An 11,514-nucleotide genomic window follows, 5' to 3' on the forward strand; every position below is an offset into this window, starting at 1 on the left:
TTGGTAGATGTTACCACTCCTTATTTTTGTGCAAACTCCAAATTATTACAGCTCCTTTCAACTTTTCTTTACTACTTAAAAACATACCTTTTTTCTAATTTTTTTTGCTTCCTCAGACCAAACCGAACAATATTCTATGTCATATTCACATGTAGATATGAAAATTTTTTCCTCATCTCTAATGTTTTGAAATAGGGTATGTTATAAGACACACCTCGATCATGATTATTGAAGATTTATACCATTTTGAGAAAAATTTCTAATCATTGATATCTTCATCAGGTTCACTTTCATTACCATCTTTTGGAGGTTCATCTCCCTCCGAACTTTCATCACTAATTTCATCATTTGCATCATTATATAGATCAACGTTGATATCATTATTGTCATGCCCCAAGCCTACACCCTGGACGTGGCCAGCACTCAGAGACCATTGCTGGCCCCAAGCGAACCTTGACCTGACTTACTTAATCAGCGAAAGACTTAAAGCATTAATACAAGGATTAAGATGCTAACTAACTCAACTTTCTGGAACTAAAATCAATTTTTTAAAAAAATAAACATTTACCTTAGCCAAAATGGCAACTCAAATATGGAAATAAGTTAATAACAAAATTATGACGAAAGAACTAACATCTGCTGACTATCTATGAAGCCTCTAATAACTGAGATGGAAGTTGGGACAGACCCCCACAACATCCTAAAGAACTAAACTAGAAAGCAATGAAAATGGATCTACGAAAAGCAAGGAGGCTCACCAACTGACTTTGAACTGCTTACTGGATCAACAATGCACTAGAATGTCGATCCTAGTTATCTGCATTTGCATCATAATACGATGCAGGCCAACTGGAACAATTACATTGAATGTACGGGTATGCGAGTTGGAGTGGCTAAACAACATAGGCTTGAAGGAGATTCTGGAAGAAACACTAACCTTGACTCTTCTCAGCTCATGAATACTTAACTAAATTTATTTCAATATCAAGAAATCTAAAAACAAATGCATAATAAAGAAATGCTGGTTAAATCCATGTTGTAAACTCTGTGTGTATGCAACGATACAAAATAACTTTGACATGTATGTAAAAATACAAAATAACTTGATGTCAGTTCATAATCATAATAAAAGACATATCATGCTTCATCTCAAAGTCTACTTGTGCGATGCATGAATGAAGTCTCATAACCCCATTCATACTAACTAGAACCTCTTGAGGAACCATGCAACTACTGTTGTGGGAGTTTCTCTAACCGACAAACATCACTTAAGAGCTACAGTGATGATACAACACTTTACCTTGTGAGGCCAATGATTATCATATACCTTGTCGGAGATATAGAAAGCTTAACTGACTAAGTGGATCTACTGGATTAACTTAAGTGATCATCTAAAAAGTATGATCCTTTGATACCCATGACGGCTACATGGTTTATGGATACTTGAGTTAATATGAACTCGCATCCCCATATCGGTGTTCAATACTTCTCCCAAAAATATACTTAGTTCATATGTTTTAAAAACATATTCTTGTGTAATTTGAGATTAGTGCTCAAAACCATATCTTAAAATCTCTCTTGGAATCAATGTTCCCTTTTCTTGCTTAAATTTGAAACATTTATAAACTCTTAGGGAATACTTAGTCCCCTTATAACTTTTGAGAAATGAACTCAACTCTTTACTTTTAGCTTAACTTGAAACTTAAGCCATAAAAACGAAGTTAACACGTTTGTTAAATACTTATGAAACTTGAAATGAACTTCTTATATCTTTTCTCTTTATCAACTTTATCCTTAAGTCTTAAAACAAAGTTAAAAGCATTTGTAAAAGGCTTTTTGAAAGAACTCTAAGAACTTTCTATGACTTGGCTCTAAACTTTCCTTGAATTTGAAGTTATGGATTCAAGGTTGTAATTTTCATATTTCTGGATGATTTCTATATATTTAAAAGTCATTTAGAGTAGTTAGAATCAATAGGAAGTGTTAAACACTTTAGAGAAGCTTAAACTGACATAATAATAAAAACTGGGTGAAAAACAACATTTTGGGAGCGTCTGGGGCGCGCCACGCCAGCCTCACTTGACTGAGGCACCATTCTGGCGCACTAGTGGCGCTCCGCCCCAGCCCTCCTGGCGCTATGAGGGCGCGTCGCGCCAACCTGTTCTTTAGGCAAATATCTGCCAAATTTTTTCTCTCATTTTTTGACCTTAAATCGTTTTAATTCGATTCTTTTTCTCAAATTCACTTAATTCATGTACCTACCCATATAATATATTCAAGGATCTAACCCAATAAATTCAATAATAAAATCTAGATCATCAAAGAACTCCTAAATCTAACTCATGTTCAAGAACGAAAGCAATTCAAGAACAACATTCAAGAACATCCAAAAATCTAATCTTTTAAGGATGAATCACGTTGAATCAAACATGCTTGGCATGTGGGTGAATGAACCCAACGTTATGGAAGACTCACATACCTTTTTAGGGATCACCCTCGACAAAATCCACAAGTTATTCTTGACGAATTCGACGATCTTGACTCCTTTTTTCCTTTCGTCTTTTGTTGCGTTCTTTCTCCAAAACCCTAACCTTTCTCTAAAAGTATAAAACTGACCAAGTTCAGTTTAGACCCTTAATAATATTACCAAAAACGGATTTAATTAATTGGGTAAGAAAAAGACCAAATTATCCTTTTAATTTTCGGATTGAACATTTCCTTAATCCAACAATCCAATTTTCAAAGGGAATAATTCACTAATTCGAACTCGAAATTTCATAAACTTGGTGGAGTTGGAAAGATTGTTCCAAGGGGTTTCTAAACATATCTAGAACTACAGCTAACCCATCATGAGCTAATAGTTATGGCTGTTTTGAAAATGACCAAAAACTCACTTTTTCCTATCTTAAGAAAATTTCCAAATTTTAATTCTTTCCAAAACTGACTATTTTAACTTCTATGATTCTTCCTAGCTATTTCGATTGAGAGATGTTACAATTATCACTGTAAAAAAAATATTAGTCAAATTCTAGCAAAATTATAAATATAGAAGCTTATTTTTAAAGCGATAACTTATACTCTAAAATATTATTTCTTCTATTAATAAGAGATAATTTGTGTATACTGACAATAAAAATTATCTTATTAACTTGTTATACTAAAATTCAGTAAAATATAGATTTGTTGTTTACCTTACCTCATATTCCCCGTGACTATTATCAATATGCATTTGACTACTTGAGCCTTCACCAAATGATCGATGACCATGCATCAATAATTGTTGGAAATGGTGGTTGAACAATTGGTTCTACAAAATGAGGTTGATTGATCATGGTAAAACCATAATTTTGAGCCAATAAATTCATGTGATAACTTGATGACCACTAACTTGAAATACAACATTTTGATTTATTGATTCGATTTTAACATACATCTCCAAAAATATTTATATCAATCTTATCCGCAAATTTTTGAGGTATAAAAAGAAATTGTAACAAAGACTGGTCATTCTCAATTTTAACTCAATGAACCTTATATTGTTACCTTGAATTGAACATAGATATTTTTCAGAAATATCCATATGAATACTTTCACTATTTGTTCTCATTTTCTCATGCAACAATTCAACCAATTCAACATAGTTAGTTGAGGTAGACATGCTAATAGTTGTTCTAACACATTCAGTATACCTAAATCCGTTCATATTCGTAATTATTTCTCCATCCCAATACAAAAAACCATCACATTATGTTCAAAGTTCGTCATCTTTATCCTACACATAAATCTAAGATACTTTAAATAATATCAATAAATTAGAAAAATAATTTTAAAGCTATAATAAGAACTTAACAGAATATGATAAACCTAACTTATTTAGTTCATATTTGATTAAGTTTTGTGAATATTATTCTAACAATGGGCCACACAAGTAAAAGTTTTACTGAATTATGCTGGAACAAGCAAAATATTACAACATCATTTATTTATAGTCACTTTGGTCCGTTTGAAAAATGGAGGAATATGACTTTAACGGAGTGTTGTAACTTATAGTCACGTTTTTAAGATAAAATGTTATATAGGAATCGATTCTAAATTTGCAGGAGTCGGAGGCCCGTGATTGGATTCTTAAGAAACGGGACTCAAAGTAACATTGTAGCGTTTTGCAGTTGCATAATTTGATTCCACATTTGCAGGACTGGAGTCAGTGGCCCGTGATTAGATTCTCCAAAAACGTACTTTTGAGTAACGTTTTACACCTAAAACGTTACTTAGTGTTACGTTTATGCATTTAACGTCGTCAACCCGTCAACTTTTTGTCCGTTGAATTTTTAAAATAAAATCATCCTGAAACATTACTCAAAAGTACATTTATACAAAATTTGTAAAAAATTAAAAACCAATATTTTGGTGAATTAGTTTAAATAATTGCTTAGTTTTAATTTTGGTCTCGGAGGGGTTATTATGCCCAAAAATAAAGAATGAAATAGGATTCCAACCCAGAAATTGAAAAGGAGAGATGTAGTTACATTAGCATAGCAGTGGCCAGTGAAGGAAGTGGAGAGACTAGCAGAGAAAGAGAAAGAAATGGGAGGAGGATGAACAGAAATTGAAGAGCAGCGGCGTATGACGTCTTCATAGGCATACAGAGCACAAGTTCTACTTGTCAGGTTTCCCTCCTTTTTCTAATTTTGCTGTTCAATTGATAATTTGTTTGTGAGTTTTGGGATTGGATCGAATTTGATGATTCATTGATGCCGGCTTCCTATTCTGCAAATAGTTATGAATGAAACTGGTCCAGAAGATGTGCTGGATTGTTTAGAAAGTATAATTGAGCATCACAGAAAATCTACCAAAGCAATTACCAACAAATTAGAGACATAAGTTAGAGATATCAAATTCAAATAATGCAACTTACTTATACTTATAGCAAAGGCAAACCAACACATGGATAGGGAGGCATTCTACATTATGTACAAACCCTAATATAGGAAATCAATCTTTATTATCCGTGGACTCTGTTTGATGTCAATTGAAGAAACGTGTGAAAAGATAAAACAAATGAATAAGCTTCCACAAATGTACACCTCTTCAATAAGTGCCAAGGACTTCCCTAATCCCTGTACAAAATAAGATACATACTTGTATTAGACATCCGAAAACTACCAAATTATGATTTATACAAAATTTTATGGCTGGAAGATAAGTGTAACTAAAGGCATAATGAAGCTAAGCATATTATGCCTTGTTTAATTTTGACATTTTCATTTCCTCGTTTCTGTAAACAGTAAATAAATGCCAACAGCCAAACATTTTAAATGGATTGAGAGATGATTTTGGGGAAATTACTGAAAAAGTTGATGCGTTTACAGGATAAGAAATATACAAGTAAAACTGACTAGAATGGAAGTTATTGTCATTTGATCAAAGGTTGCAATTATGTTAATGGGTTGAAGCGTAAGCTGTTAAAAAGAACCTATTTTTGTTTTCTTAATTATATCTTCAACGACGTGAAAATATGAAAGAATAGATGCTTGTTTGTCTTCTTGCGTTACAGACAGTTCAATACATTCGTGTGAATATGATGTAAGATTTTTGTATGTGCACGAGTTGTGTGTACCTGTACCAACTAGCGATTGGTGATTCATCACACCTTTCTACTGAAAACCTCTCGTGCCATTGTGCCAAAGAATGATTGCTCCTCAATCTGTGCTTTAAGAAGATTCGATGCGCTACCCAGTCCACGTTTAACAGTGTCAGCCATTTTAGGACACTCCAGAAGAACGAATTCTTCTAACGATGGTAGATCCATACAGAAAGCCTCTGTACAAAGCCGTTCCATGTTTCCAGAATTTGTAATTCTCAGGACTTTCAACTCTGGCAGCACGATTATTTTATCGTTTTCCTCTCTCCTTTCACTTTCTTCATTGCTTATGAGTTCTACCAGATTTGGCATGTCATTTACCTTTAACTCTTCTAATTTGCCAAGACTTCGAGCGGTCGTAACCGAAAATAGATTTCTCAGGTTTCTGCAGCTTCCTATGTGAACAGCTCTGAGGTTGGCAAATAAAACATGTCCATTTTGAACATTTGCTGGCATACCTTCTGGTGCTTCTCCTGTGATTCTTGTCAATCTGTGACACCCCACAATTTGGAGATTATCCAGTTGACAAAGATTTTGAGCAGCTACAGATGGGAATACATATTTCAAGCTATCACAATACTTAATCGCCACATCAGTTAGGTTATTGAAGCATTGTTTATTTTGAAGGGTTGCATTCAGGAGTAACTGCTTAGGTACTCCCCAGATTTCGAAAAGCATAGGCAATCTATCTAACCCGATCATTTTGAGCGTTGAGAGGAGCTTCTGTTCTTCATCAAAAGCTGCCCCGTTAAGTTGAAATAGTTTGAATAACTTGTTACATGAATACACATGAACTTCTTCAATACTTGATAGCCTCTGGAGCAAGGAAGGTTGAAGTAGAAAAAATAAATCATGACAATATTCAACCTTTAGAATCCGCAAATTCTGGAAGGAACCCGGTTTAATTGAGTGGACAGAAAGTGAATATCGCTTCTTGAACGTCCGAAGATGTAATTTCTCCAAAGATCCTAAAACTAAAGGTGCATCGCTATGAAGAACCTCATCAATGAAATAGGTAATGTCATCATTGGCAGTTATTTCAAGAGTTTTCAAGTGATTTAAGCCCCCTTCGACATCAAAGATACTTTTCAGTATTACCTTGGATGCACAGAACATTGTCAATTCATTTGAGAATTGAAGCATATGATTCATCCCATTTGGTATACCAGTCTTTATTTCTCTAAGATAGAACCTCCTAGAGTTTGGATGACATATAGCTGAGTGGTAACCTACTGTTATCTCAAACTTGTGTAAGCTAGGAAGATCAAAGTTCTCAGGGAAAGCTAGAAGGGTGGAGACTTCCACACACAAAATGTGTAATTGGGGCAGTGACATTAGCTCAGACAAGCTTGCTTGGCCACTCCCTTTAGCGGATCCATCAGCTAGCTGCCACAATCGAAAACTCCAACCCATATAAAGTTCTTCTAATTGAACAAGACGCGATATCAAGTTCTCCGGGATTTTCTGAAGGTACCCACAGAATGACAAATCTAATAGCCTCAAATTAACCAAGTCCCCAAATTCATTTGGAAGTTGTGTGATAGAGGACCCGTATAAACTTAAAATTTCCAGGCCCTTTAATTTTCCAAGAATAGATACATCAGCTAACCTGCAGTGGTCTAAACGTAAAGTTCTCAGGTTTGTGAGAACTTCAACGGATGATGGAAAACTGAGGGGAAATGTATTTTTTTTTGTGGCATTCGGGACCAACTGATAGTGAGGATTTAGTGAATGGACACCAACCCTTTCACTTAAATCCAAAACCTGGAGTGTTTTCATCTGCATGAAAAAGTCGACTGGTATCTGTTCAAGACCTTCATTTTCTCCAAGATGTAAAATTTGAAGATTGGGGCAATGTACATCAGTTGGAAGCACATGGATATTGTTGTTCATGAAGGAAATAGCTGTTTTTTGGCTGAATGACTCCCTTTGTGGCCACTTATTCAGATTGTGACCAGCTCTTACCATGAATCCATGCTTCTCTTCAGATGCTATATATATAGCAAAGTCACGAACAACATCATGCATTTTAACGAAACCCTCCTTCCCAATATCAAGCAACAGGCAAGAGGATTTAAGTTGGCCAACTCTTAAGAACACTCTGGCTCTAGCTTCTTCAATAGTGTCCACATTTGAGAACAATCCTTTTCCTGTCCAGTTTCTAGTCAAGTCTTCAATACTTATTTCATGATCTTCTGGGTACAAACAACACATCAGAAAGCACAACCTGATTTCCTCATTTTCCAAAAAATTGTAGCTCAACTCCAGGCAGGAGAAAATGGTCTTGCTTGCATAAGTGGGGGTAAAGGGTTGGGACTTCTTAAGGAGCTGTAGCGCTGCTTCCCACTCCACTTGTTCTTTTCCTCGTAATGCACTTCCAACAGTCACAAGTGCCAATGGAAGGCCTTGACATTCTTTAACAAACTTTATGACCATGCTATCCAACTCCGGACAAAGGTCTGAAGTGCTCGTGCAAGCATATTTCCTCAGTAAATGTGACGATTCTTCTTTTGATAAAAGTCTCAATGGTATTCCTTTGGTCCCCATAGCTGTGCATAGATCTTTTTGTCGCGTGGTAAGCATAATCCTACAGGCCTTGTGCTCATCACCATGAGGGATCCCTATCTCTGCTAAGTCAATGTATGACCAAACATCGTCCAGTATGAGAAGTACGCTCTCCATGGACAGTTGCATATAAAGTCTACCTGCTCTTCCTAATGTGCTTTCCTCCTCAAATCTGTAACATAACATATCCGCAATTAGAGCCTGTTTGGCTCAGCTTAAAAGCTGGTCAAACTGACTTAAAAGCTGATTTTTGACTTATTTAGCTGTTTGGCAATACTCAAAATAACTTATTTTAAGTTTAAAAAAACTTATTTTAAGCCAAAAGTTAAAAGCTGGGGTAGAGGTGCTTTTCTTTTTTTAGCTTATAAGTTGTTTTAAGTTGACCACATTTTTATCTTTTTGCCTTTAATATTTTTATACAATCTCCAAATTACAACATAACCCTAACATCTCTTTCTTCCATTTTTCCCTTTTCACGTTTGGCATAGCAACTTCAGCACTTTTATCCAAACACATAACTGCTTATGTTAAAAATAAGTTTCAGCACTTTCAAAAGTACTTTTTTAAAGCTGCTTTTATTAAGCCCATCCAAACGGGCCCTTAGACCCTGGATCTTTCTTATATTTGGTGTTTGGGAAACACCCACCATTATAACTCTCTTAACAATTCCACAGTCTCTAGCCAATTTCCCTACTTCTACGGCAAGAGTGGTCTTACCCATGCCCCCCATGCCATAGATTCCTATCACCTTATAGTGGTCATCCTGTAGTTCCTCAATGATCTGATCTACTGCTTCTCTTTGCTGGTGAATAATGTTTGCCACATTTTTTCTTAGCTGATAAGCAATAATTGGATCCATGGTTAGTTTTTGCTTAATAGAAACATCATCCGCACTTTGCAAAGCACCATTTGTTCTAGTGACGTTTTGACTAACAATGGATGAACTACTTGCCACCATCTCAGTAAGTTGGTCCTTTTCGGGTTTTTCTTGGTCAGAAATGAATGGTATATTCAAAGGAGGGCCCTGCGGTATGGATACATCTTCCGTGAGAGTTCTACCAAGAAGTTCTTGGATGGTCATGATTTTTTTAGTTGCCATCTTGCTCTGCTTATACCGTGAGACCAGATGAGGGAGGCACATTTTGCTCAAGTTTTGAGTTTTATCATCCCATGATTTGATCTCAGCAGTGATTGCATCTACCTCTTCTAACCAATTTTTAACTGTGCTTTTAATTTCTCTATCATTTCTTTTGGCGTAGTTCACCAATGCTTGGATATCATCAGTCTTCTCTTGCAACCTTTCAGCTTGCTTTCTCAGATTTTCGGCATTTTTGTTATACTGATAAAGATATCTTAGTTGATTCCCGAGAGGGGCCACTGTATAGTCAACAACTTTTGCCACCAATGAAGCACCTAATGTCATCCATGGCTGCATTGTCTCTAGACTCTCTAGTCTCCCACCTGAAGTATGTTCAAATGAAGGTTTTGAGTATATAAATAATCTTTCTATATCTGGAAATTATGAAGTATGACAGTAAGTAGGTTTGTATACCTATTCTGAATCCTAGATGAAACTTTTTCTCATGTTGCAAATAATCATTTTATATATTTACCACTTATTATATAGATAGAACTAGAATCTCTGCAGCAGAAAGAATTTGGTTGATAAGGGAGTTTGAAGAGGATGAAATCTGATAAGTCACTGAAGCGTTGTGTTCCAGATAAGGCACCAGGACCGGACGACTTTGCTATGACATTTTCTAAACACGCTTGAAGTATTTCATGGTAAAAATCTATCAATGATTTCTTTATTTTCTTGATTTCTAAGAGGAGGAAAGGGGCAATTGAACTCAAGGATTACATAGCAATTAGTAATGAGATTATTAATGTCTACAAAATTGTATCAAATCTATTGACAGAAAGAGTCAAAACAGTGATTGGGAAATTGGTATCAGGAAATCAAAATGCTTTTATTAGGGGACGACAAATCACGGATACGCGGAAAATCTTAGTAGCTCAATTGGTTGATTATCTGGTGAGAGTTTGATTTCCCTTATTTCAGAGTTGCATATGAATATGCTTTAGAGCACTATCTATCATGTTACCAAAGTTACAAATATTTTGAAATGAGAAACATGAAAAACACAGTATCTTTCAGTAGCGGCAGTCTTAACACTAATTTACCATGTTCTTGTGACCATGAAACAGATCATGAAAACTTTAGCAATTTGTTTGAGTTCAAAGATATGAAGAGAACAAGAGAATCAGTGTAAACATACCTTTTGGTCTCTAGCTAGTTGATTGAGCAAAAATCTACTTGCATAGAAATATCATGTGTCTTTTCTTTTGGTTTCTTCTTTTCTATTAAATTAAAAAAAAAATGGAACACATTGTTGACAAATTACAAAGTTGACTATTTCAAACATGGAGCTACTTGCATTTTTTTGCTTTCTAAACATGGTTGATTAGTTGTCATTGACAAATTAGGTCCTTTTTTTTAATGGCTAATGTAAAATAATTGAGTTTGTGATGACTTCGGTAGATTTGGCTCCCCTTCATTACACTTTGTTTCTAGTTTGACAAGTACATATTTAAGATGAGAAATATGCGTCTTATTTAGGATTATATTGCATTAACAAGTATCAGAATTATAGTTAAGCGAATACGTTTTGTAAAAAGTTCTCTCCAAATTTAGTTTTGTTTGGAATAATATTTTATTTTATTTGAAAATCAATATATATGAAAATGAAAGTTCCAAATACAGTTATCCAACTTGAAGTTGTATATCAAATTTAAAATTGTTTTCCATCCTACTTGTCATTTTTTAAGTTGTAAATTAAAGCATGAATATTAGTCCAAATAGTCTTCGCAATAAGTATAATAAAACACATCTCAATCTTCTTAAAAATCAAATAACATTATTTCTTTTCTTAAAATATATGTCCAAACACCTACTTAAAAGATAAGATGGTCATTTTAATGTTGTTGAAATTGTGAATGGATTTTGTACAATTAAAATCACATCTCGAATAAAAGAACTTGTAAAAATAATATTTCACCTTCACTTTACTCATTAAGTTTTTTGTGTTTCGTGTTTGTGTTCTTTCTTTCCCTTGTTTGTTATCATGTAATCGTCCATTAAACCTTGTTTTAAACACCACGTAACCCATGAAAAATCAACATGCCATTCAAAATCAATATTAAAAAATAAATAAAAGAGTAATGGCTGAATGAAAAAAAAAAAAGAAAAAAAATGTTAGCAAAGAATTGACAGTGTGATAACCTTTATATATATATATATATATATA

At 34.5% G+C, this 11,514-nt stretch overlaps 2 protein-coding genes across 2 annotated transcripts; both read right to left on the reverse strand.

Annotated features, from left to right (window-relative positions):
• Positions 1-4,993: 4,993 nt before the first annotated feature.
• Positions 4,994-6,367, reverse strand: LOC114076545. The gene is made up of 2 exons (XM_027915787.1): positions 5,618-6,367; positions 4,994-5,117 (listed from the first exon to the last, which is right to left on the reverse strand). Exon 1 carries the CDS (start codon positions 6,341-6,343, stop codon positions 5,645-5,647), a length of 699 nt encoding a protein of 232 aa, XP_027771588.1. The 5' UTR covers positions 6,344-6,367; the 3' UTR covers positions 4,994-5,117; positions 5,618-5,644.
• A 73-nt stretch (positions 6,368-6,440) lies between these two features.
• Positions 6,441-9,305, reverse strand: LOC107012107 (disease resistance protein At4g27190-like). Its single transcript, XM_027915576.1, has 3 exons — positions 8,853-9,305; positions 6,538-8,407; positions 6,441-6,457 (listed from the first exon to the last, which is right to left on the reverse strand). Exons 1-3 carry the CDS (start codon positions 9,303-9,305, stop codon positions 6,441-6,443), a joined length of 2,340 nt encoding a protein of 779 aa, XP_027771377.1.
• Between the last annotated feature and the right edge of the window lie 2,209 nt (positions 9,306-11,514).

The sequence above is a fragment of the Solanum pennellii genome, chromosome 3, assembly GCF_001406875.1.
Source record: "Solanum pennellii chromosome 3, SPENNV200".
Lineage (NCBI taxonomy): Eukaryota > Viridiplantae > Streptophyta > Magnoliopsida > Solanales > Solanaceae > Solanum > Solanum pennellii.